Raw genomic sequence first — 27,243 nt, forward strand, 5'->3', positions numbered from 1 at the left:
TGCGTGCCGTGGCAACGGGAACTCCGCTCTATCCCCACTAACGCATCAAATCCATAGCACATAACATATTCAGCATGTTAAGAGAAATAGAAAATTATACCTATAAGCGTAAATATAAAATAATACATATAATATATTAAACATTCACATATACACACATATTTTATAAAGGCAGATGTGTGATTTATATATACAAATGTATACATAACCGATATAAAACGTATCAAACATATTTACAATATATGGCTAGTGAAAGAAAAGCGTCCAGGAAAAAGGTGACAATCACAAGATCTCCCTAACTTAATTAACCCAACATTTTGGCAATTTCTCTGCAGCCCTTCTGCTCTGGAGCCAAGGTTTTCCAGCGACAGGGCAAGAGGAAATGGCCTCAGGCTGTGCCAGGGGAGGTTCAGGTGGGACATCAGCAGGAATTTCTTCAGGGAAGAAACAATTTCGGTTTGATCTGGCAGTTCCTCCCTTTCACGCTGCTCCTGCAGGCTTTGATGGTAAAAAGGATTATAATCTTCTACAGGGTTTTGGTTTTCAGTTCATGTGGACCACTGTGTCTGTTCATTCCTGGAGGAAAACATTTAGGACCCTTCTGGCTCTCTTCTCACTCCTAAAAAAAAGTGACATCTGTTTAGCTGCAATTAAGGAGAAATGCAAACACACACACACACGAGGAGAAGCAGCTCAAACCCTACATTTTGTCACTGCTGTGGTGGTAACATCTGAAACAATCCCATTGAAAAATGCTTCTAAAAGATGTGGGGAAGTGCAATTTTTCAGAAGCCAAACCCGGGTCGTGGCGATGCAGAAGGTGTGGATTGGACTGGGCTCCAACTGATCCAAATATCGAGGGATTGTGATCAGGATCTTCCTTCCCAGAGTTCACGTGGGCTTTCCATTCACAGCTCCAGTGAAATGGAGTGCCTGGAAAAGAAATGTACTGGGAATCATAGGGTTATACTGGGGGGAAAGGTGTTTGTGGCAGCTCTGTCCCCAAGCCCTTGGCTTGTCTTGGATCATGGGGAACGCTTCCCACCCAGAGATCCAGGGTGGGAACACAAAACTCAGAATGAGTTGGGATGGCTGGGAGCCTCAATCCAGCTCATTCCACCCCGTGCCATGGGCAGGGACACCTCCCACTATTAACCCAGGTTGCTCCAGTCTGGCCTTGGACATTGCAGGGATCCAGGGGCAGCCAGAGTTTTATCAGTTTGGGGTTTGCAGCTGGAGTGTGGAAATCGAGGGGGCCAAGAGGAACATCGTGCCTGGGAGGGCACAAAGTGCTCTTTGAGGCCAGTGTTACAAGGAGAGATGGATGCAGAGCAGTCCCCAATATATTTAGCCTGAAAACCAGAAGAAGGTTCTGGAAACAGCTTCGCAGTGGGAATAGTGGTAGCAAAACATCTCAAGATGCAACTTGATACGTTTCTGAGAGGAATAATGTAGCAGAGCATTTGCAAAGGCTGGAGGCTGCAGCAACCTGGGAAATCCCTCCACTTTATATTCCACCTTATTTTGAGCCCATAAAGGTCATTTTCCTGCAAAACACTAACGCTGCTAATTCCCAAAAAGTTACAGGTCTCAGCTTAGAGTGCAAAGAGCCTTGTACAATAGCGTTTATCCCCTAACGTTTTAAACAGTTATAAAGACTGATTTAGAGATTTATAGACAGGGCTTTCTCGCTGCCAGGATAATTGTGATCAGTGTGGGAAGGAGAATGGAGTGGGACAGAAAACTCCACGGAAATACCACGGGCTGCAGGGCCAGACGGCCTGTCCTGGGGGGACTGTCATGTCCCTGTCCCGAGCTTGGCTACCCCGAGGACATCAGAAGGAATTTCTTCGCGGACAGGGTGCTCAGGCCTTGGCAGGGGCTGCCCAGGGAGTGCCCACCCCTGGAGGTGTCCAAGGAAGGCCTGGAGGTGGCACTCAGTGCTCGGGGCTGAGGACGAGGTGGGCACTGGGTGGACTGGATGATCCTGGAGTTTTTCTAACCTTCATGATTCTGCGATTCCGAGGGCAGCAGGTGGCCCAAACCCCCCTTCCCTCCGTGCCCCGGCGGCTGCAGGGGGCGACAGGCGCTCGCTCAGCGCGGCTTCTCCGCTGCACGCCAACCCCGGGGGCGGGAGGGGAGGACGAGCCCCCTCCAGACGCCGGGCTGGTTCCCCCCGTTCCCTTTCCCCGCGGGGCCGCAGCGAGCCCGTTCTTCCCCTTGCCTTCTTCCCGCCCAGCTGGGCTGAGGAAGGAGGAGAGGCGAGCGGGCGGCGGTGCCGGGTCCCTGAGGGGCTCGGGGGGCTCTGGGGGCTCTGCGGGGCTCGGGGGCCCCAGCACGGCCCGGGCCCCTGGCGGCCCCTGACGGCCACTTCCGCCCGCGGGGGAGGTGCCGCCGCCAGCGCCCACGTGACCCGGCGCAGCACCGCCGCCGCCTCACTTTGCCGTCCGTATCCCTCCGCTCGCCCCCCCCCTCCCCCCTTCCGCCGCCCCCTCCGGGGGACGAGGGCGGACCGGCGGGCGGAGGGGTGCGGACGGCGCGCGCAGTGCGATCCTATCCCCCGGTCTCCCCCGGTCCGCCGCTTCTCCGCCTCTCCGGTGGCGGGGTGGGAGGGACTACTTTGTGTGTTGGCGGATGCGTCGCGTGGGCGTGGCGGCGCCGCCCGCCGTCCCTCTCGGAAGCCGCGGCCATGATGGGCGCCCCGCGCCGGCGAGCGCTGCGGGCCGGGGGATGAGCGCGGCCGTGCTGCCCTGAGGAGCCGCCGCCGGGAAGAGTCGAGGGAGCGACCGCCCGGCCCCCGGGGCGGGGAGCGGAGCGGGGCCGGGCCGGGGGCGCGCCCCGCGCCGCTGTCACCATTGCCGGGGCCCGGAGCGCCGCAGAGCTGCTCCCCCCGCCGCCGCCGCGCTCGCCCCAAACACGGCGGCGGCGGCGGCACCGCCCGCAGGGGCTCGGCGCGGCTCCCGACGCGCTCGGAGGAGGAGGAGGAGAAGGAGGAGGAGGAGGGAGCAGCAGCCGGTGCCGCCGCCGGGAGCCGGGCCCGCCCGGGGCTGAGCCGCCGGAGCATCAGCGCCCGGGGCCGCCCGGTGGTGCCTCGCGGCCGCCGCCCGGGCCCTGCGCGCTGCCCCGGAGCGGCCCCCGGCTGCCAGACATGACCGCCATCATCAAAGAGATCGTCAGCAGGAACAAAAGGCGATACCAGGAGGATGGCTTCGACCTGGACCTGACCTGTATCCTCCTCCCGCTCCTGCTCCCGCACGTCCCGCGATTGCATCAGACCCGCGCGGCGTTACCTAACGCGCTGCCCCGGGCCGCTCCGCCGCCGGGGCTCGCCCGGGCCGCCGCGCCCTCCCCCGCCGCCGCCGCCTCGGCCGCCTTTTGTCCGGGCCCGGCAGATTAACGGGAGCTCCAGGATTAACGCCAGCGCTCCTTGCCGGCCGGCCCGCGGCCCCCCCGAGCCGCCGAGGGGCCGTGCCCCCCTCCCCCCGGCCCCGGAGCCCCTGCCCGCTCCGGAGCAGCCGCTTATCTCTGGCTCTGTTGGCTTTTGGGCTCACGCAGCAAATGCGCCCGACCCGCCGTGATTTGCGTCCGCAGCGCTGTTTTTATTTTATTTTATTTTATTTTTTATTAATTTAGTAAGTCGTCTAGAATTGCGATTATAATCATGGCAGGCCTGTGGCTTTCCTCCGGTTGCTTCAGTCGAAGCCTGTGTCCTCTGCCCTGATTTCCAGCCCTCCGCTGAGGCAGAGCTGTACCTTAGGATGCAGCAAGTCTCTCCATGACAAGAGGTGGTAATCGCTCCTTCCAAATTAAAAAAAGCAAACAACCAAACCCCACCATTTTTTTTTCCCGGTGAACTGCACGAGGATGTGTCACAAACGAGAGCGCATCGGGTCTCCTCGAGGAGGATTGTATAGAATACTTATTCTGGAATAAGTAATTAGCGTGCAGTTATGGCTGGTGAGGCAAAACCCGGGGTGTAGTTTTGGTGGCCTTTGGAACAGATGTTTAGCTTGGAATGCCCTGCAGGGTTCATGATGGCTGGGGGCGCTGCTGTGGGCAGGGTCTTGCTCCGTGGTGGGAAAAGGTTGGTGCTTTGGGAAAGATTTTGGGGCAAGAACTTCGCTTAGAAGTTGGCAAAATGAATATTGACAGTAGTGCTCAGAGCTAGACTTCCCCTGTGGAGATGTTTCTGTTCTGCTACAGGATTAGGTGGAAATTTTTGGAATCTTGGAGCAATTACATTCAGGTCTGAGCAAGTGCTCCAAATAAATCCAGGTTTTGATCAGGATCAAAGCTGATAAAAGCTGTAGCTAGTACAGAGCTCTTGCTTTTGCACTGAGCCTTGGCCTAAAATTTTGGTGGCTTTAAAACAGTCTGAAAGATTCTGGACTTTAGCCAGTGGCTGCTTAGCTTTTAGTTAAAAACCGAGCAGCTCTGGTTCATTATTCCTGCATTATGTTTGTGATCAAAATACTTTTAGGCCTGGATTTTTAGGTGCTTGCACTTGGTGATTTTGTTGGCTGTTGGAGTTATGGAAGGAGTTAAGTGGTGGCAAAACCAAAAGCTTTTGCCTTCTCAGTTGAAGAGTTTGGTGTTTCAGGTATCTTTGCCCAGATGTGCCCTTGGTAGGGAGAGATATTTTGACCCAAACACATCTTTTTAACTGGTCATATGCTCCCAGCAAGAAAATTGGTGAATGCTGAATCTTTCTTTCTCAAGGTTGCCTAATGATGTGTCAAGTGGCACTGATTGCTTATTTTTAATTTTTATTCTGAGAATTTTGTGTTTAAAAACCAGGCCATTACACTGGGCTTAGGCTGGTATTTGTAAAAGGAGCAGCTGGCTGCAGTTCTGCCATGAAATTTATGGAAAAGATGGTATGGTTTCTTTAATGATTAAAAAAAAATCATGGGAAGAAGTGGGTTTTGTGAAGCTGCACATTTTGAACCAATAATTAACGAATGAAGATTCTGCCTGTGCAGTGCCATGGCTTTGCTTGAAGGCTGATGTTGCTGCAGAAGTGAAAGTTGAATTTTTTTAATCACTTCGTGCGGGCTTCTTTTCGCAGGGCTCCGATGGAATTGTTGCTCCCCATTCCTGGCAGCTGGGAAATAACCTATTTATTCCTTACACACATGGCCATGGATTTAGCTCTCCAACCATGGGATATTAAGGGGAAAAAAGAGAAAACGTGAAGCCCAAGGGAGCTGTTCAACAAGGCACGGCAGGAGGACCAGGTGTTTGAGCTGCCTGGGCTAGTTCGGGGAAGCTGCCTCTGTCCAGCTGAGAGGGAAAGGCACTTGGGCAGCCCAGTGACTTGGGCATTTGGCTGGGCTGTGGGAAATGGAGGTCTGGCTTCCTCCTGCAGCTCCACAATACTCAGCACTGCTCACCTGGGCTGTGGGAGCTGGAGAGTGAGAAAGAATTGCAGTGAATCCAGGTGAGGTGCCTGTGTTCTGTGCTCTGCCCTTTCTCCTGCCCTTCTCTGAGGGAGGCTTCCTGTCTTGGTGTCCGTGTGGCCAGAGACTTTTGGGCATGGCTGTTATCTGAAGGCCTTGCAGGAGTTCCTGGGTGCCAAAGGCAGGCTGGGTGAGGTGCTGCAGTGCCAAAATCCTTGCTTTGGCTGTGTCAGATCCTTCTTAAAGTCATCCTGATGTGTGTGCAGGACAGGACATTGTGCTTGGAACTCTGAGTTCCTGAGATGGTTAAGAATCCTTGTGTGTGTAATGTGGGATTTCAGCAAAGGGAGATAGCATCTTTCCAAAATCAGTGCAGGGTATGGAAATGGGCCTGTGTGCCTTTAAAAACCACACTGCTGCTGCTTTTCATCTAATCAGTTGTTCTCTCTGAGCAGTCTTTATGCACATCTTGGAAAAAATATTTTGAACTTATAAAGGTGGAGGCACTGAATCAGCTGTTTAATACTTCAGATATTTCTTTCTGCTTTGTTTGGGTTTTCTAATTCATTTCTGCAGTACTGGATACTTTTTGGTGCACATGGGTGACAAGGGTAGTTTGGATTCATGACTTTCTTCTCTGATGGCTGCATTTCTTGATGCTGCAAGCACCAGAATGTTTTCTGAGGCACTCTGTGCATTATTTCGGAAATTGTGCAGCTTGGTGATGTCCCCTTTACTGCAGGGAACAGCAGAGAGAAAACACTCCCATGCAGCAATGCATGGATTGCCTGTGTCTCAAGAGCTCTGCATGTAACTGGGGGGAAAAATCGTGTAACTGCTCCTTGTGCCCATCCTAGCTCGGGTTAAACTTTGTTTCGTGTCCCCAGGCCTTGTGGTAGGGGTGAAAACGGGCAGCTAGGCTGAGCCCAGGGCTTGACTGAAGCATGTGGAGCTCGTGACCTACATAGTGGTACAAACTGCAGCAACGTTCAGGCGAGATGAGATGTTGGGTGCAGTTTACACGTCTCACACGTCGTTTGTCTCGTGGAATGAAAGGCAGGGAATGCTGAAATTGCAGGAGGAAGCTGCTTAGAATCTCTTACTGCTTTATGCTATTTGCAGTCCTTAAAGCTCTTTGCATTTCTAATGAAATTTTAAATTATGGGACTTGACTCAAAATGGCTCAGCTTCCAGGAAAAAAAGAAGTGAATTGGTGGCATGAGGTCCATACCATGTTTAAAAATAGAACCCGAGCTGGAAATGCCATTTGTTTAAAAGACTTGGTCTCATTTTAAAATTGAAGTTTGTTAGAGGTTTTGTAACAAGTTTGTCTTGCAGACAAGCACAGGGAGGGTTTAGAAGAAACTAGAAGAGCCCAACTGGCAATGCATTTTATTGGTGGGAAAATATTTCTTTGTTCTGAAGTAAACCATGTTACTTAGCAGTGTTTAGAGCCCGACAGACTCATTTTGCTTCTGGAGCCTGGGATGATGTTGGGTTTTGGACAAGATTTGTGCCAGTTTTGCTCTGAATTCATCTCAGAAGTCTGTTTGCATAGACAGCACTCCAGCAGCCCTGCTGGCTGGGGACTCACCAGAGTTTCAGTTCCCTGGTTGTTCCAGGACGTGTGTGATCTCAGGAAGATTGCTCTTTCTGCACTTAGCAAGGATCGAGGGGTTTGACCTGTCCAGATGGAGAAAGCAAGGTGGGAACTGCTGCAAATGCGTTCCTGCATTGTCTCTCCTGGGGTTAGACATGGGCTGGACATTCACTGTTCCTCACAACGCAACAAACCCCAAACCCTGTACCATACTGCCATGCTTGTGTGGATAGCTGGTGGGCAGCTGAAGCCTTCCAAAGCCACACTCCGCAGGTGCTGTGTGGTGCAATCTGTGCAGAGTCACCCAGCCCCTTCCTGCCCTGCTTTTTCACTGCACTTGTTCAGAAAGGGACTTAAAGGAAGCCCACAAACTACAGCTTGTCTCTTTGCACTTGTTTAAATGGAGTGCAGGATTCTTAGGGAAGTGCTTCAACTGGGATCATCAGAAATTTTAGTGCACGTGGAGAGTGTTTGCACGAGCTAAACTCCAAAGTAAAAAATACCTGCCTGTGCACACTTTTAATTGGACAGAAGCTGCTGAAGTGGTGGCTGTGTGCTCTTCTCAGGGTGGGCAGAGAGATGAGTGGACCCTGCATAGTATTTCTTACATGGTGACCTCTTAGAAAAAGCCCAGCCAGAGTGGTTAATGACTAGAGCCTGGTTTTAAGCTCAGTTAAGTGTGTGAAGTCTTCAGAACATCCAGAGCTTTGCTGTTAAACGTGAAGAGGGTAATGCTGAATCAAGTGCCAGCTTTGCTAGGACCAGCACTGGTCTGAGTGTTCCTTTTTAAAGGAAAAAAAATCTACTTTTCCTCTTGCTTACACTAAGACCGATGAGGTGTTGGCACTTGAGGAGTTCCTTTGTGGGGTTTGCTCTGTGAGGATAGTTCTGTCACCGCTGAGGACTTGTGAAAATCCCACTCCACATTTGCTCTGTGTGGTTGGCTGGCCAGCACCAACCCTGGGTCCAGCTGCAGGCTTGGAGGGTGGTGAATTTTGGAAATGCATCTTTCTAGGAATCTGTGCTAGGCAGGAAGGCCTTTCTGTACAGGATCATTCCATCTGCCTTGCACTGACCTGGGAGAGGATGTAGCCTTGAGGGTGGAGCTTATGCAACACTGCAACTGCTGTTGCTGCTGCAGTATAATACATGCACAGAGATTAGCTGGCTCTTGATGACTGCTAGGCTGGGGCTGGCAGATTTCTTTGGGACAGAATTCCTGTTGCTACCCAGTGCTGCTCTTTAAGACACCAAGAAGAACTTGCTTGTCTTACCAAAGTGTTCTGGAGTGCGGTGACTGCTGTAGAGACAGTGAGTATTGATGTCTTAAAACACTGTGTAGAGGAGTACAGAATTGTCTTCATTTTCTCCCAGAAGAGAGGGGGCTGTATTTTCCATTCTCTTCTTTCTAGATTGGTTTGGACACCTAAGTCCTCTTTGTTGTGGAAGCAATTGATATGATTTATTCAGTAATAATATGGCTGAAAGGATGCTGTATTAAAACCCTCCCTAAAAAGCATAAAGCCAAAACTAAACTTCAGGGAGTACAAATACAAAGTTGAAATTTTATAAGTAAAGCTTCTGTCTACCCATTTTTTTGCTGGTTGTGAATTGCTGAATGGTTCCTTAAATGAAATTATATGGATTAATGTTGTTGCCATATTAATGCTGCATAAGTTGACAAATTATACCCTGGTACCTTAGCCAGAGTCATCCCCTACAACAGGTTTAAACATGAAAATGGTTGTTATATAATGATTTAAAGGACAATTGTTGTGTTCTGACAAACTGGAAGAGAAGGGAGGGAATAGGCAGCTGAGCTGTCAAATCCCTTAATTACATTAGAGACCAAAGATACTGTCATTACTCATAACTAACTCCCTTCCAAAGCCCAGCTCCTTTCTACTTTGGAGCAACTCAGAGCTCTGTGTGATTTTTATTAATTTACTGTGCCTAATACAAGGTGGATGTTGAAGGTTAGTTTATTGCATGGCATTTTCAGGGGGAAATAGAAGATATAGCCTGGAGTTGTGTACAGTAATTCCTGGATATGCCCTGTGCCTCATATTAAATCTTAGGGGAGGTGTGTGCTCCTTTGATTTGGCTCTTAGATTAAGCTGTGCAAGTTTGTGTTTTCCTGTGAGTTACTGGAATGGTGATTTCTGGCCTGTAAGAAGGGAATTTGTTTAGAAATGTGTTGCCCTGTAGAGCAGGATGTCTTCTGAAACATGAATTATTTGTGGGTGGTTGACTCTGCTTTGGGTTCTGTTAGTTGTTGGATGTGTCTTGGGCCCAGGTTGATATTTCAGATGTAAACAAATCCTTGTTACAGTTTCTAATTCAAGCCAGCATCCTCTTTGCTCCTGTCGTCATCTGCCTCCTTTGCTGTCTTGCCTGTGAGGCCCTGGAAAAAAAAAAAGCATTTTTGTAGAATGGAAGTAAATAATTGTGCAATTAGGCCCTGTATCATGCTGCATAAATCTAGGTTATCTTAATAACGCTTCTTAGGCAGTGTAGCTCAAGTGGTGGCTCTGTGATTCAAATGGTAATTGACTGTGCAGCTAAAAAAATTAAACTCAACTGCTCTGTGTTTGGGATGATGACTATTGCAAAAGCTGGCATTGTTCCCTTTAAAGATGAACTCCCAGCTCCACAGCCCCAGCGTGCAGCAGTGCAGAAAAACTGCTTAATATCCAGTTTTTTGTAGTGAAGTGCTTAAGAAACGTCTTTATAAACTTAATTCTGCCTTTGTGGAGCTGTAGTATAATAGCTTTTAATTGCATGATTAATTTTCTTAGAGGCCTCTGCTTAATTCATTGCATTGCCTGGGTATTTATTGGGCTACAACTGAAGAGTTGTGTATTTTCTGTTCTTTCATTTCTTGTGTGGGTGAGTTAGAGAAGTAATGTCCTTTTTTATGCTAACATTTAGAGGAGGGAAACACTAGATCTCATTTGGATAAAATTATCTACTTGGGGCTTATTGTTTGAGGAATAGTTTATTAGAATGGGCTTGTCTTGTTTTGCCACTCACCTTTATCTCCTTTTGATCCACCCCACACACATTAAGGTTTGAGAAATCCACATAAACCCTACTTCTTGCCGTTTCTGTTCTATGAAGGTTTTTAGTGTGCTGCATTTGTCCTCCAGCCTAATAAGCTATTTTAAATTCCCTTGTCTCTGGAAGTTTTGGATGTTCCTTCAGGCTTGCAAAAAGTTGAGTCTGAGCCATTTTTCACTTCCTGTCAGTAAATATCAAAGTAGTGACTCTTCTGTGCTGGCTTCTCTTTACTGAATAAAATTCCTGTGTTTTTCTGGGGGTGTTTGAGGTTAGGACATGCTTCAGTCCACAGCGGTGGTTCAGGGAGATGCTGCAAAGTGGGGTGGTGTGCTGGGGACACACGGTGACATCTCATAGCTGTGCTTGAAAGAGCTCATGGTGAGTCGGGTTGGTGGCTAAAACAGGTCAGTTTGGCACTTAAAAACTCAAACTGAGCCATGGGAGGTCAGCACTGGACAGCATTCTCGCAGCATTGGTTCCTCTGGAGAGGACCTGCTCAGGGCCTGTCTTGCCTCATGTGCACACCTGGATGTGGCACCTGATGCTGTGGTTTGGGTGACAGGGCGGGGATCAGTCACAGGCTGGATTTGATGATCCCAGAGCATTTTCCAGCCTCAGTGATCCTGGGATTCTGCACCACTGTCCTTGGGCCATCATGTGTTGTTGCAGCTTGTTGAGATGCCGGGCTGGCTATGGAAAGATGGGATGTGGCCTCTTCCAAAATGGCAGTAGAAACAAAAGAACTTTCTTTGCTCCACCTCTGCATCTTTCCCTGTGGGAATCTGTTGGGATGGTAGGTCTGGACTTGGGGTTGAGTTAGGAGCTGAAGAGCTCTGTCAAACTTGGTATCAATAGTACAGAGTCTGATGCAGCATTTATGTTCCTGTTTGCTCTTAGCTCCTTCTGAATGGGAAGGGCAGCTTTTCTGTGTCCTTTAATATAATCAGCTATTTTAGAGGGATTTCATGAGTTGGAAGGGATTCACAAGGATCATCAAAGTCCAGCTCCTGGCCTTGCACAGGATACCCCAAAAATCCCACCCTGTGCCTGAGAGCATTGTCCAAACACTTCTTGCAGCTCTACACAAGAGCTCATGTTTCCTTTACTCTCTGCATGCTTTTGTGTCTTTATTTATGATTCCAGACCATTTTGAAATGGAAGTTTCAGGTGCTTTTTTCTCAGCCTTTGTCAGTACAAGCTGTTCTCTAGAGCAGCCATCATCTTTCATGCCTTTGTTACCATTTTTTCTATTAATGCTCTGAGGTCTGTGGGGCTTTTTCCCCAATCTTAATGTGACCCCATTAGCTCTCCAGCAAAGCTGAATGGCTGAGAGTTCCTGGACGCATTTCCTACACCTCAGATGAAGGGAGGGACTCTTGCTGTGGGATGACTTTGCAAATGCAGTGTAATATGCAGGCCCAGAAGTGAGTTGTGGGTGTAGACAACCTGCCATATCCTCTTGAGCCATCTTCTGGTTTATTCCTTTATGCTCTGGGAATTTGAGTTCCAAGACCTGTCAGCCCCATGACCTCATGTGGACAGGTTTGCCTGCTGGATGTGAAGCAGTTGCATTTATTCCTTATCGAGGTTGTTGCATTTAAATTGCAGGCTGAAAGCTTAAAAAACTAAAAAATGGGGGGAAAAGAGTCCCTGTTGGGATATGGAGGATGAAGGGGTTAAATGCATTTCTTCTGAATGATAAAATGTTTCAGCCACATCTGAGTTGGTCCCTTTGCTTGTTCTTTAAGGCACAGATGGTAGAGTTGACAAGTGCAGCTGGCTGGCTACAAGGAATCCTCCTTTGCTCTGAAGAACTTTCTTCCTGTTCATTTCCTCTATACTTCCTGATGATACAGCCTCATAGAAAAATACTAAACTTATTTTGCATTTCATGCTGGCTAATGGAAATCTGCCTGTTCAATAGAGAAGGCACTCATGGGTACTGCTTAAACAGCATGTATGTCAGGAAAGTCTTCTAGATTTGTCTGGGTGTATTTTCCTATGCCGTTTTCTTTTTTGTTGTTGGGATGCTGTCAAACAAATGGCACTAATAAGAGCTTGGCCATTTGTCAGGGCTCTTAAATCTGTTTGAGGATGGAGTGTGGACACTTCTTGTAACACTCCCCCTGTAGCTCCAGGCTGTCAAGCTGTTGAACAGTTAGAACAGTGCTGGGTTTTTTTCTCCCTTGCTGTTGCTCTGTGGACTTGTTTAAGCTGGAGTTAAAGGCCGGAGGTCACCAGGCGAATGTTTCGGCGCTGGCAGGCCCAGCTGCGCCGCCAGACCGCCTCACACGGCTCCTGCAGCCAGAGTGCCTGAAAACTGCAGGCAAATTCAGACAACAAAGCCACTTTGGGAGACTTCAAAGGCACGCTGTGCCTCTGCTGCCAGGCTTCGCTGTCCAACGGGACCTGGCAGTGACAGCCCGGCCACCCCGTGCTGGCGGCTGCGTCCCCTGGCAGGCGGGAGGGTGAGGGGTGACACGGAGCAGAGCTGGCAGCACATGAGGAGTGGGCTGGTGGGGAGCAGATTAAAGCACGGCCAAACCTCCCCTGCCTGAACTGGAAGTGAGAATTAGCATTCCTGGCAGTTGTGAAGCTTTTTTCAGGCTGTAGATTCCCCGATTTAAGTGTGTTCTTTGTTAAATGGAACTCCTGTTTGGGAGCTGGAAGCTGAGTGTTGGGAGAAATGGACTGTTGTTGTTTTATTTGCAGGTGTCAGGTTCAGGGTGTTCAGTGAGGTTTTTAGCTCCAGAGCACAACTTGGACAGCCCCATCATTCACAGTTTTGGGAAAACTCAGCTTCTTTGAAATTTCCTTTCTAAAGAAAGATTAAATCTAACACTTGGTAGGTCTTCCTAAAGCCTTTGGTTCACAGAATCCCAAAATGGTTTGGGTTGGAAGGAACCCAAAAGCTCATCCAGCTCCACTCCCTGCTATGGGCAGGGACACTTCCTGTGATACCAGGTCTCTCCAAGCCCATTCCATCCTGACCTTGGACATTCCAGGGGTCCAGGGGCAGCCACAGCTTCTCTGGGCAGCCTCTACCGAGGCCTCTCCCCCTTCCCGGGAAAGGATTTCTTCCCAATATCAACCCACTGTCTGTCAGTGGGAAACCATTCCCCCTTCTCCTTTAGTTCCAGACCCTTGTAAGTAATATTTGTAAAATTGCAAAGGGCAGTGAGTTTTAAAGTTGTTTTTCATTTGTGTTTTGATGTAAAACCTGTCTCAGTGTTGGGTTTAAAAAGTAAAGCTGTGTATAAATTCTGAAGCACTGCATGTTCTGGCCTGCCTATAAAATAGGAGATGAGATAATTTGCTTTGTTTTCCTGTTACAGCCACCTTAATGAGTGGAGTGAGGATCAGGGGTTAAATACTTGGAAATACAGAACTTCATAAAATCACTCGGACATTCTAATGATGTTACAGTTACTAATTCACAATGTTGATCATTGCAGGAAAAGCTGCAGCTGTTGGTTTTTGCAGCTTTCTTGTGACTGTTTAAGAATTAAGAATCGGTAAATATTTTGTTATGCTTTTTTGGCCACCTTCCATTATTAGGAAAAAGTCTGATTTTGTGAGCAAAATCAGTTACAGGACCAACATGAGTAATTTACTTTTATATCTCCATGTATGTAAAAAATTGCAAGTGTATACTGCATATTCTTTAATTTGGTCTTGGCATAATGTGAATATATAGACAGCTATTTTTGAAAGTGATTATAGCAGCTGATTTGCATAATGATCCAGGATTTTTCTCATAGCAACTGGAAAGACTGTCATCTTCAGCAATGTGGGAATGATTTCAGGCTTTAAGGAGAGTGTTTTGTTCAATCTGTGAGCAGCATTAGAGCAGAGGCATTTCTGAAGTGGCACATGGATTATTTGCATTGGGCTGGTTTCAGTACTGATGAAGCATCATTGTGGCTTTGGGTGATTTAGCAGATAATTGGGTGTTTGATTTTAAGGTTCCTTAGGCACAGCACAGTGTTGTCTTGGCTCCTTTGGAAGTTCTGTAGATGGTGATAAGAACTGGAGTGGAGGATGGTGTTCTGCCTTGTGTGCCATGGGGCCCCAGGGTACAGAAAAGATGTAAAGCTGCCAGAGAGTGACCAAAGGAGGGACACGGGGATGGGGAAGGGTCTGGAGGGGCTGCATGAGGAGCAGCTGGGGGCACTGGGTTTGTTCATCTGGGGGAGGCTGAGGTCAGACCTCCCCAAGGGCTGCAGCTCCAAACTCTGCTCCCTGTGACAGGGACAGCACCCAGGGAAGGGCTGGAGCTGTGCCAGGAGGGTTTGGGTTGGAGATCAGGGAAAGGTTCTTTCCCCAGAGGTGCTGGCACTGCCCAGGCTCTCAGGGAATGGGCACAGCCCCGAGGCTGCCAGAGCTCCAGGAGCCCTTGGACAGCGCTGCTGGGGATGCACAGGGTGGGGTTCTTGGGCAGAGCCAGGGACTGGACTTGATGATCCTCAGGGATCTCTTCCAGCTTAGCATATTTGTGGTTCTTTGATCATGAGTCTGTCCATGGTGATTTTTTTTTTTTTATTATTATCAGCACTAACTAAAATCCCAGCTTCCATGTTTACAAGACTGAGAAAGGAATGAGTGCTTTAAAAACTGCTGGAACCATTTTGGGAATGAGTATCTTAGGAAAGAGCTACTTGGCAAAATGTGGTGGGATTTATTTTATGCTGTTTGGAAAGCCCATTTCAAATCCTTGTGGATCCTTGTGGGTTCCTTCCAACTCAGCATATCCTATGAAATTTTGGTACTTACACAACTTTGGTTGACTTTGTTTTTGCATGTATTGAACAACCTCAGTAAGTGAATGAGGCTTTTTCCATTTTTGTTTTCCTGTCTTAAAAAAAAAAGCGTAGAATCGATAATGAGTTTGTTGCACATTTTAAATGATCAGTTCTCCCAGATTTCTAAAATTAGTGGTATGATTACCAATTTCATGGTGACTCAGAGTTCTTCCTTTGAATGGAAGCCCAGCTTCCCAAGCTCCTGTGTAAGAAATCTCATCTTGGTAGTGAATATCTTAATTTCAGCTTTGGAAATCGATGTTAAATGAAGTGAGGTGTGAAAAGGGGTGTCTGTGAACTGGTGAGCGTGGCTGGTGAGAGCAGAGCCTGCTGAAGGTGATGCTCAGTGGATGGTTACTCCTGAACTGGTCCTTGCAGTGATCAGGGGCTGTCCCTGTCTTTGAACAGGAGTTTCATTCCCCAGCATGGGGATAAAAACAGGCTGGGAGGGATGCAGGAACTTCACTTGCTGCAGATCTTGGGGTATCTTTTCACAGAATTGGTGGAAGAAGTTGGCTTTATGACAACTTTTCCATTTAAGTGATGAAACTTCTATTTCTGCTCAGAGATTTAATTCATCTGTGCAAATAGCAGCACCACTTCAATTCTGTTCTTCCATCTTAGTGCTCCCTAAGGCAAAGGCATTCTGTAGTTATTTGAACCACCATAAGAGCTTCGAGGCTGCCGGAGCTCCAGGAGCATTTGGACAGTGCTCTCAGGGGTGCACAGGGTGGGATTGTTGGGGTGTCTGTGCAGGGCCAGGGTTGGACTGGATGATCCCTGTGGGTTCCTGCCAGCTCGGGATATCTGATGGTTCTGCTCTCTTCACTGTGCTGTCAGGAGCACGGATTGAGAAGACCCCAGGTTGTGTTTCTCAGGAGTAAGAATGGGTTTGTCATCAGCGCTGTGTGCCTGCCCTGGGAGCAGATGGAGCCTGGTGCCTGGAAGGGCGGCGCTGGGGCCGTGTCCTTTGGCACCAGCCCTGTGCAGACACCAGGGTGAGTCAGCAGTGGCTGTGAGCTGCATTCCAGTCTAATGCTTTGAGATAATCACTGAGGTGCTTCGGGACTGTTATATTTAGGTGGGGGACACATTGGCTTGCCTGTTTAAAAAAAATAATCATGTTTTCCTAAAAACAACCTTTCCTCCCCGTTAGGCTCACTGTTGGATATTTAATTTTGAGCAACACTTGGGTTTTTATGTTGTCATGTTGCAAAGCCCCAGAGCACACAAAACACTTTTAGGTTCACAGAATAGTTGGGGTTGGATGGGATCTCTGGAGATGATCCAGTCCAGCTCCCTCTCCAGGCAGGGTCACCTGGAGCAGGTGACACAGGAGCACTTCCAGGTGAGCTTGGAATGAATCCAGAGAGAGAGAGAGACTCCACACCCACCCCAGGCAGTGTTCCAGGGCTCTGGTACCCTCCAGGGAAGTTGGTCTTCCTCACATCAAGGTGGCCTCAGTAAATAGATTCATATTCTTCCCTCCCCCCACACACATCCCATTTGAAGTATGTTTTCATTGTCTTTCCTTACTGGCATATTAGGGAACACCTTTTGCAATTCCCATTTTTGATTTAAAAAGTAAAAATAATTGTAATGGTCACAGAATCACAGAATGGTTTAAGAGACCTTAAAACCTATCCAGTGGCACCCTGTGCCATGGGCAGGGACACCTTCCCCCATCCCAGGCTGCTCCAAGCCCTGTCCAGCCTGGCCTGGGGCACTGCCAGGGGCAATGCATGGATCAGCTTAAGCATTCCCAGTGATTCCTGGCTGACAAGGTGGTGATCAGTCAGAGGCTGCACTCCTCGTCCTAGAGAGCTTTCCCGAGCCTGCTGGATGCTGTGAGCCATTAGGGTCTGGGGGCAGCCGTGGCTGTGAGCCATTAGGGTTTGGGGGCAGCCGTGGCTGTGAGCCATTAGGGTCTGGGGGCAGCCGTGGCTGTGAGCCATTAGGGTCTGGGGGCAGCCGTGGCTGTGAGCCATTAGGGTCTGGGGGCAGCCGTGGCTGTGAGCCATTAGGGTCTGGGGGCAGCCGTGGCTGTGAGCCATTAGGGTCTGGGGGCAGCCGTGGCTGTGAGCCATTAGGGTCTGGGGGCAGCCGTGGCTGTGAGCTGTGCCTGCACCCTCGTGGTGCCCTTGAGCGAGGGAGGGAGCAGGGAGAGCCGGGAGCCAGGCGGGAATCGCGCTTCCAGCAGCCTGGGAGTGCCTCGCTTCGTTTGGAACTTTTTATCTCCCTGTGCCTGCGTGTTTGGAAGCTTTGGTGTTTGGAGCAGTGTGTGAGCAGGCTGGGAACGCTGCTAAGATGTTCTGTTCCCTTGGCTGGGGGGGTGTGTCTGCCTCGCTCCCATCTTGCACCAGCTGGGAATCCTGGAAAGTATCTCCTGTCTCAGCCCCTCAGAGAGGAGAAGCGTCTGAACATCAACCACAGGCTGCAGTGCCTGAAAAAATATAGGAAAGCTCATGATTACAAATAGAAATGTGAGCAAGGCGCTCACAGTTCGGTGAAGTTTGGGCATCTGTCCCATGGGTGATACTGTAGCTGAAACTGAGATTTGTTTTGATGTGTCAAAATGAAATTGTTTTCCCCTGTTGCCAGCATGAGGGCTTGTCTTCTACGAGAAATGCTGTGGAAGGCAGACTGATGTACTGGATTATTTTGCTATGGTAATTTATATGATAATTTTGTGTAGCCCTGCTGCTCAGGGCAGGATGCATGAGGATGGGCTTTGGAGGGTAAATGCTGGAACTGGGGCTAGGGAGGAATCAGGCTGAAATTGGGAAGGAGGATGTTGGGGTGTATTAGCCAGGTATTTCACTGTTAATATCATATAGAACCAGTTTCTTCTGCTTATGGCAAGGAATAACTGATAAAATGGTGAAGACGTTGCTAATTATATAGCACCTTTTGTTAATTCAAGAGGTGTGAACTGCTTGCTGAGTAAAGTAGATCAGAGGGAAGTTCAAAGTTTGTGATTTGAGGTTATCCCAAGCTCTGTAAGTTAAACACTTTTTAGTGTTGGAGGGGTTTTTTTTCCCCAATATGTGTTTTTTAGTGGTTGGGCAAGTACCGAATAAACTGGAGACCAGATACAAACCTGTTTCAGTGTCTGTATTTAAAGCAGCCACAAATATTTATTTGGCTTACTCCAAGGCTTTTTCATATTTTTCTCTTTGTCTGTGCAAATGATGTGTTGAATGGCCCAGGCAGACCAATGTCTATTAATACTTGGATTACAACACAGTAAATGTTAATTTTTTTTTCTTCAAGAGTACAAAACATTATTTCCGTGTATTCAGTTCCTAATGTTTTTCTGAAGCCTTGCAGTTAATGGTGTCAATGCAGAACTTGGTCCGTGCTGCTCTGCTCTGAGGACTTGTGGAAATTTTGCAAGGGTGGAGTAAAGTAGTTTGTGTCCTACTTGAGGCTTTTCTTCGTGCACAAGTAACTGGAATTTTAATATCTTGGAAACCAATGCAGTGTCTCCCATTCTGATGTGATTATTCTTTGGAGCTTTGGTATATTTTGACCACGAAAATAAAAGTGAGTCTTAAAAGGGTGGTATAATTTAGGTTGAGAGGGCCCTCTGGAAATCACCTCCTCCAGCCCCCCTTTTTAAAGCAGGGCCAACTTCAAACATATCATGCTTTGTTCTTGCTCCTTCTAAAATTAGTTTGAGGAGGAGTATGTTAATGTGGCAGGGTATGGGCTGTTTCGAGCTGCTGCTTTCATTTCTGGTTCGCTTTTCAGCTGAGCTTTTTCACTGCATTATCATTTCTAATAATGTTTTAAACTTGGGAGGACTTTCTTTTCTGGAACTGTGTTGAAAAAGAAATCCATATATCATTTCACCACAGGGAAAATAAATACCAGTAATTTTCTAGCAGTTGTGAGTTCTTTACTACATCAACTCTAAATGTAAACTTAAAATTTTCTTATTTGCCCTTTTTCCGTAGCATTGATTTGTTTGGCTAAGAGGTACTTTTCTTGAATTGTTTTATCCTGGGTTGCATTTGGCAAGTGAATTGCAGGTAGTTCAGAATAAGAAATGAGAATATTTGTTCAGAATTAGGAAATTGTTGGGAGTTTTTTGATAAGCAAGGTATATAATCCTTTTCAGATCTGCACATTCCCACCTATTGCATGTAATCTGTTGAGGTATACTCTGATTTGGGTTCAGCTACACATTTGATTAATATCCATTGAATGCTTTTGTAGTCAATCACATGCTTTATAAAGATTTCCATGACTTGCATATTCAGATATTTATCCAAACATAATTGCTATGGGCTTTCCTGCGGAGAGGCTTGAAGGAGTGTACCGGAACAACATTGATGATGTAGTAAGGTAAGGCTTTATTTTTCTTTTCCTTAACTTACAAAACTTTGAATAATCTTTTCTACACTTATTTATGTCCTGCTGAGCAAAGGCTGTGTGTTCTGACTTGTAGAAATGCTGAGATTTTTTGCATCTTGGAGATGTTACCTTAATAGCTTTCCTGAAAAATGTTGGAAACAACAAAAAATGGCCAGGCTGTTGTTCTGATTTCATTTCAAATGCATATAAACTGCTTTTTTAGTGTGAAAAATTGACTTCAATAAGTTGTGTTGGAGTAAAAAAAGGTTATTTGCTTATAGAAAGACATCAATCCATGCCTCCCTTCAGTGTCAAGAGTTTCCTCAGGTAACTGATGGTATTTTTTGGATAAGTTTGCCCTTACCCTTCCTTCAGTCAATAAATGAAATGTGTGATAAGTAAATTTTGATTTCAAGTAGTAAATATAGGTGACTTTAAGTAAAGGCTTTTACATTTGGTTATGTTGAATAATTACGGACAAGGAGAAAGATAACCTAAAATCTGCTATTGCTGGTAAAAATTCCCTATAGGTTGTCATTTTTAATTTCAAATAAAGTCCTTATTCTGAACTGCTGGCTACAATTGAAGAAGAGGTGGGCAGTGTAGGAACACTGGTGTAATTCATTTAGTTAAAACCCTACCTGGGGAGTGTGGCATTAAAAACTAAACACTTGGTAGAAGCTGCCGAAAGTTTGTGATTTTAGGATTAAAAGTTGTGATTTTTTTTTTAGAGATAATTTGAAGTCATGAGCTCAGTAGCTCCGTGAGACTCATCCTTTGGGGTGGGGGTCATGCAGGAAGGTTTTCAGGGAAGGCAGAGGGTGTGTCTGGGCAGGGAGATGCTTCTCCCAGCTGTGAGGTGCCACAGGGAGTGTCTGATAAATGTGCAGAGCGTTCCCACATGGCACCCGTGTGTCTGAGCTGGGGAGACACGGATGTCATGCATGGAGCACTCAGGGGGTGCAGCTCTGGCTGGATGGCTGCAGTGGGCAGCAGCTCGTGGTTGCTGTGGACACACCAGTGACAGGCAGGGTCTCTGAGGGGCTGGTGCTGCTCAGCAGCTCTGGGGGTGGCACTGACAGTGGCACCGAGGCACCCTGGCACGTGGTGACACGGAGCTGTGTGCGCAGTCACGCGCTGCAGGGAGGGAATGGCTCCAGAGGCACCTGGACAGTGAGGGCTGAGCCTGCACCAACCCCGTGGAGCCCAGCAGAGGGAAGTGCTGGTGCTACACCTGGGTCAGGAAAACCCCAGGATAGATCCAGGCTGGGGCTGAGCAGCTGGAGCAGCCCTGGGAGAAGGACCTGGGGGTGCTGGGGGTGAGAGCTGGGACCCAGAACCCCCCCGTGCCCTGGGCTGAGCCCCAGCGTGGGCAGCAGGGCAGGGGGGATTCTGCCCCTGTGCTCAGGTGAGAGCCCACCTGGAATTCTGCTGTCTCCAACATAGGAAAGGTATAGAACTCTTGGAGCAAGTCCAGAGGAGGCCACTGAGTTGCTGATGGGGCTGGAGACATGGCAGGGTGGCACTGGATGGGTTTTAAGATCTTTCCCCTCCCAAAGTCTTCTGGGATTCCATGATTCTGCAGCTGTTGGCAGGCAGAGCTAGGGCTGCAGGAGCTCCTGTGGGGATGGCATCCAGCTTGGTACGGAAGTGAGCTGAGCTCTCCTGGGTTCCCAGCCTGGGAGGACTCATCTCCCACCCTCACCTGACAGTCAGGCTCTGGAGGCAGGGGCTCCCTGCACAGCTGCACTCAGCTGGGCTCCAGGGGCTTGGTTTTGCATGTTCCACCGTCATGATGAAAATCACCATCCACAAATAGCACCGAGAGTGTCAGAGCTGGAGCTGAGCTGGCTGGGGGAAGTGCAGTGCCTGCATTCTCTGCTGCCTTGGTGAGGAGTCCTCGCCTCTCCAGAGCTGGGCACATCAGTGAGGGTCAGTGCAGCAGGCAGGAAACACTCCTGGAGAGAGAGAGTGTGGGGGGGCATTGGTAACAGAGGGAGAAGTTGTGTTCTCTAATTCACACAGGAAAGGAAACATTGCTTGGAGAGGTTGGGGCTGCCCCTGGATCCCTGGCAGTGCCCAAGGCCAGGTTGGATGGGGCTTGGAGCAGCCTGGGACAGTGGAAGGTGTCCCTGACATGGCAGGGATGGAACTGGATGGGCTTTAAGGTCCCTTCCAACCCACAGACTCCAGCCAGCTTTCTTTCCCAGCAGTCAGAGGCACCTTTTCATGAAATGGAGGGAATATCCAGTCCCTGATAAACTCCACCTTTAAAAACTGTGGGATAGGGTCAAAGGCTGGACTTTGGATAAATCACAGAATGGTTTAGGTTGGAAGATATCTGAAGATTATCTCCTTCCACCCCTGCCATGGGCAGGGACACCTTCCACTGTCCCAGGCTGTTCCAAGTCCTGTCCAGCCTGGCCTTGGGCACTGCCAGGGATCCAGGGGCAGCCACAGCTGCTCTGGGCACCCTGTGCCAGGGCCTGCCCACCCTGCCAGGGAACAACTCCTTCCCAAGAATTTCTTCCCTATATCTAATCTAACATGGGAATAATATAAATAAATATTGATAGGCAGGAGTCTTTGAAGGCCCTCTTCCATTTACAGCTTTGATTTCAGTAACTTCTGGATGAAGGAAAATACATTTTAGTGGTTGAGTAGGTAGATATGTGTAAATTGGATTTTAGTACTGGAATGCCTATATAATTATTAAACTATCCATAAACACTGATCAAAAGGAGCAGTGATCACCTAAAAGCATCATCAACCAAATTAAGATAAGCAGAGATGTAAATTAAGTGGCTTCAGGGAACTGGATGCTCAACCATTATTATATTTGTTGCCTTCTCTTTTTAAACAAGAATAAAATGTGATCATGCAGGATTCTGCATGTTGCATGCTGCTTCAGTCATCTTTTTATTGGGGAGTTTGTTTCCAAGTGCTTTTTATGCAGAAATCCAAGGTGCTCAAGCTCCCGAGCAGTTGGTATTGAGCCAGGATCCAGCAGTGGGCTTTTTCTGAATAGCTGCTACCCTGACAAATTCCAGGCTAGTGCAGGATGAGAAGTACAACCTGCACTGCTGCCTGTCTCCTGTGACTGACATTTGGAGAGGTTTTGGATGGAATTTTGTCCTTAAAACAATCCTTGCCTGGAAGCTTACACTCCGCTGTGTGGCTATTCCTGGAAAAGCAGAGCCAGCTCTCCTCGCTCTCTGGTGTGTGTTAACAAACAGGAACATCTCCTGAAACAAATCCGTGTCCAGCATCTTCCCAAGGCTCTCCAGGGCTGCCAGAGGGGGCACCAGTGGGAATCATGGAATTTTTTTCGCCGATGCGCTCAGAGTTTCCCACTCGGCGCTGCACAAGGAGCGCTCACATCTGCTCCCATTTTAGTGCAGGCCTTTAACCACAGAGCTGTTCTAGGTTCTTCTGGAATATTATGACTGATAACCAGAGCTTGTTTTTGCTTGAGCTTTCCAGGATTTTAGCAGCTAGTGTTTCTTTTCAATTCGAACAGCATGTTCTGTCATGGCTAATTAAATTCCTTCTGGCTGATGTGCAGATACACACTGTTGATGATGTTAAGTGTAAACATTTGCATGTTATTTCTTCTTGCACATTGCCAGGTGACACATCATATATAATCACAGCAATTGTGATGAATCATGCTCGCAGTTTGGCTTGCTGAGGCTTGTATGGGAAGTTTGAGTTCCAAAGTGAGCATGGAAATGAAATGAGTGTGAAAAAGTGTAGTGGTCCTCCTTCCAAAGCCCAGGATATCACTGGGGACAGACTTCAGTGGCAAATAATAAAACCCCTGGGATTAAAGTGAGTGCTTCTGACTGGAACACAAGAGTAACTTTAACTGCTTTTCTTCCTTGTGGCAAAACACTTTGCATAAGTGATTAAATAGGAATTGTTTAGAGATACCTGGTGTAATCAGTGCTTTCTGTTTGAAAATAACCAAGCCTTCCTCAGCCTCTTACAATGATCTGCAGGTGTTTTAGGAGTCAGGAAATGAGTCCATGTGCAGTAAATATTTCAGTTTCAGGTCAGATCTTGGTTCCCTTAGTTGCGTTGGTGGTGTTATCCATGCTGTTGGATTATTTGGATGAGTGAGGTTTCCAACATGCTGTCTCCTTGATTTTTGGGGCACTGCAGGGCTGGGAGTGGGAATGCAGAACTGCACATGCTGGGTGGTTTTTTAAGGATGCTGCAAATTAAGATCAGTATTATTCAATGTATATTAATGCAGACTTTTTTTTCTCTTGAAGGTTTTTGGATTCAAAGCATAAAAACCATTACAAGATATACAATCTGTAAGTATGCTCTTAAAGATGCATTCTCCAAAATAATGACTTCTAAAAATAGCTGAGGAGTGCAAGTGGCTTGTTGCTGTCCTGAAGCAGAGCTGGAGATGTTTTGCACATTTCTTAAAACAATTAAGCCTGATTGAGAGCACTGGTACTTCATTTAGTGGAGCTGAGTGAGGTTAAATGAAATGCTGGTGTGTATTCATGTTACTTGAACGCTTTTAAATGACTTGGCATCCAGCCCATCTGGAGCTTGGGCCATGTGATTAAAAAGTGAAAAGTAATTCACAGCAGGCTTTCTGTTCATGTATTAATGTCCATTTGCCAAATGAATATTTTCCTGTTTTTTTCTCTATTTTTTTTTAATCAAACTGCACTGGTACCCAGGCTCTGTTTGCTTCCTCCCTCTTCTTGTCTGTCCCTGTTTATTACTTTGAAAAAGCTGTTGGAGCAACTGGTGGTGGTTTCTGACTTCTCTGAGTGTAATGTTTTCCTCTGAAAACTTGGTTCTGTGGAAAGCTGTAACTGTTACAGGAATTTTCTGGTTTCAGTGGCTTTTTTTGGTTGTTGTTGTTGTTTGGTTTGGTTTGGTGAGGTTTTCTTTGTTGTTGCTGTTCCTTCATTTAATTTATTTGTTAGCTTAGGCTACTTTCATTTGTACAAAAGATTTGGTGATGTCCAAGAGTCATGGTTTTCCTACCCCTCATTTTTTTCCTAAAATTCTAAGTTGATTCTCTGAACTGCTACAGCTTAATTAGTTTTTTAAATGAATATGTTTTAAAATATCTACAATTCATAGAAAAATTACTGTAGTACTAAAATCCAGGCAATGCATGACATTGTAATCTGTCAGTCATTTAAACAAATATTTAAAAACAAGGATTTAAATCTGACTCTAGGTTAGCTAAAGGATTGGGCATCAATCAGCTGTTCCCTGATATTGCAGAGAAGTGAGAGTGGGAGCTGAGGTGCCTTACAGTGGTCATTGAAGTTGTGGGGCAGAAAAAGATACTTAAAAAGAAGAGACATTGGTCACCTTTCATAGAGTTCAGTAACAAAATTACATTTTCCAGCTTAGGAGCTTTCCAGAGTGTCATCCTTTTAATAGATGGCTAAAATTCCTGGGTGGAAAGGCCAGTGCCTCCCAGATGGCTCCTTGGCATGGAGGTGCAGGTAGAGGAGATGATTCCTGCCTCTTTTCATTTGGAGTCTTCTGGAGCTCAGCTCTGGAGATCTGGATCATTTCAAATCAAACCACCCTGGTTCATCAGCCCCCCCAAGCCTGCTGGCAGCCTCTACTTGTTGTGAGGAGCAAAGCAGAGCCAGGGCAGCTGAACTGCATCTCCTGCAGCTGTCACCTGCTGGGAAGGTGCCTGTGGTGTCCCTGACACGCTCTGGCTTTGCTCAGCCCCTTGTTCAGTGTAGCTCCAGAGGTAACAACCAGAATAAATCTGTCAGAAAGGAGGATTTTGGGAAGACTGATGAGCATCTTTTCAAGTCCCACCTCCCTGAGGAGCTCCTTGCTAGGTTTCCACTTTGCTGTCTGCCAGCTGCCTCATTTTACTGTAAAAAAGCACAACTCAGTCCGCCAACCCTGCACAGGAACAGCTTTGAAATTTGTAAGTGAGAAGAGCAGTGATGAGACAAATGCATTTGATGTATCTGTTGCTGCTCTCTGTGCTTTCAGCTGTGGAAAAAACTTGTCCAGGTGTGCCAAAGGTTTTTGTCTTCGGGTTCTCAATATAAAAATTGATTTTCTTGTTGTTAACTGCAAAACAAGCGTAAATGAATCTTTCTAGAATTACTTTATTCATCCTCAGATGAAAAATCTTGGAGGATAAAACTGTCTGGAGAGATCTTAATGCTTGTGTAGGCAAAATTTATACACATAAAATGCCATCAGGTGCATTGTGGCAATGTTTGGTCAGGAGATGGGAAGGAATTGCATCCATCAGGTATTCCAGAGAACTCCATTTCTTCAGATTAAGCTGATCCTTTGTAAATAGTGATCTATTGTCTGTGTTTCAAAGGAGGAGGTGGGAGTTCAGAGGAGTTACATGATTATAGTCAGAATTATTTCAAAATCTGTCATGGGATTTGAGTTCTCTTAAGGTAGCTGTTCCATGAAGTTGATAATAATGTGTATATTGAGCAGTTTCACCTGAAAGGATTTAGAGATTTTTCTGAAACTATGTCAGTTGTGCCCCATCGTCACATCTTGGCTTTTAACTTCCCAGCAGTTTGAGCAGTTTAATTTTCCTCCTTGTGTTGCTCCTCTCCTGTTTGCCTTTAACCCTTTGCTATTTCTTCATCATTCTCTTTAATTTAAATCTGTTCTTCCACTTGGCTCTCCTAACTTCCCATGCTGACGGATTGTCACCTGCCCTGTTGTAATCATCTCCATCTTCTGCAGTGGGTTTCCTTGAACTGTCCTGCAGGCAGGTGGTTCAAGGAAGGAGCTGTGATGAAAATCAGGATTTTCTGTGCTTGCTGTGTCCCTGGGACTGGGCTCTGGCAGAGGAAGCCCCCAGTCCTGGCAGCAGTGCGACCATGACTGCTCAGGAGGGTGCCTGGCTGGCAGCACTTTGCTTTTATCACTTTAAACTCACTTTAATCCTAAGGAGGATTCTAAGAACAGCCAACCCCTTCCTTAACCCCCAAAATGCCAAAAAATATTCAGGTTTCATCTGGAGATCTGATGCTATTTGAGTTACAGTAGTGTTTAAAAACCCCACCCCAAATGCACTTGAAACATTAAGCCCTCCAAGTATCCCCAAAGTGTGCTTTGGTGGCATTTCTGCTAGAAATACACACAAATGTAGTGCAGCTGAGCCAGGAGCTCTGCACTGGTTGTGTTCAGCTCCCAGAAGAGGGCTGAGAGAGGGACATGAGCATGTGCTGCACTCAGTTTGTATCTTTGGTATCAACAAAACAATTTTTTTACCCCTCATGGTATTCTACTCAATGATACTCTCTCAAAGTTCCAAATTTGATAGGTTTTCTGCCCGCTTGTGGATTTTTTGAATGTTTGAAGACTTTAATCTCTTACTCCCCATTTGAGCTGGGTGTTTCTTTCGAAGGAAGCAGGAAGCTTTCCTGGATGAGATGCTGTGTGTTAACTGCTTTGCTTCCCAGCAGCTTCCAGAGTTCTGTGCTGCTGGCTGCTCCATCCGCCTTGGCTGTACATCCAGCCTCTCTGCTCAAAGGCTCAAGTGCAGATAATCTTTTTGTGAGTGCCCTCTGCCAGCTTAACCCGGTCACTTCTGACCCACAGGAGGTGTCAGCAATGTGACTGGAGCTGTGAAAGCTGCCAGGCTTTTCCCTAGCAGAGGGCAGGGCTGAGAAGGCTCTGGAATTCAGGGGAAGGGAAGCACTGGGAGCATGTGCAGCCCCAGCAGACCTGCCTGTGCCTGTGTCATGGGCAGAGCTCAGGGCAGCTCTGGGAGGCTCCAGTTACAGTCACACGAGGAGCAGCCCAAAAGTCTGCGTGTCTGAAAGCATCAGCTAAGCTCCATAGGGCTCCAGAGGCTGCAGTCATAACATACCTGGTAAGCAGAGATGAGTTCATAGCAGTCCTGAAACTGGTGTGGGAGTTGGAATCCTATGAAGACACAGGCTGTAATGAGAACCAAAGATCTAGGTGTGATTTGTCTACTGAAATGACTCCAGCAGTTGTGTTCCAGCCTGGTGTCCTCTTTCATAGAATC

At 47.3% G+C, this 27,243-nt stretch overlaps 1 protein-coding gene and 1 long non-coding RNA gene across 3 annotated transcripts in view; one reads left to right on the top strand and one right to left on the bottom strand.

Moving 5' to 3' along the window:
• Positions 1–175: 175 nt before the first annotated feature.
• On the bottom strand, positions 176–2,423 carry LOC134554955 (uncharacterized). Its single transcript, XR_010081351.1, has 3 exons — positions 2,004–2,423; positions 705–933; positions 176–619 (listed from the first exon to the last, which is right to left on the bottom strand). It is a non-coding gene; the product is annotated as an uncharacterized LOC134554955 (long non-coding RNA).
• A 311-nt stretch (positions 2,424–2,734) lies between these two features.
• PTEN (phosphatase and tensin homolog) overlaps positions 2,735–27,243 on the top strand; it is a 49,082-nt gene continuing 24,573 nt past the window's right edge. For both annotated transcript variants that reach the window (XM_063406156.1, XM_063406157.1), the window contains exons 1-3: positions 2,735–3,227; positions 19,127–19,211; positions 23,498–23,542. In XM_063406156.1, coding sequence (XP_063262226.1) covers positions 3,149–3,227; positions 19,127–19,211; positions 23,498–23,542 — 209 coding nt within the window. In that variant the 5' untranslated portion in view covers positions 2,735–3,148. The remainder of the gene's footprint in view (positions 3,228–19,126; positions 19,212–23,497; positions 23,543–27,243) is intronic.

Source organism: Prinia subflava, chromosome 9, assembly GCF_021018805.1.
Source record: "Prinia subflava isolate CZ2003 ecotype Zambia chromosome 9, Cam_Psub_1.2, whole genome shotgun sequence".
NCBI classification, from domain to species: Eukaryota; Metazoa; Chordata; class Aves; order Passeriformes; family Cisticolidae; genus Prinia; species Prinia subflava.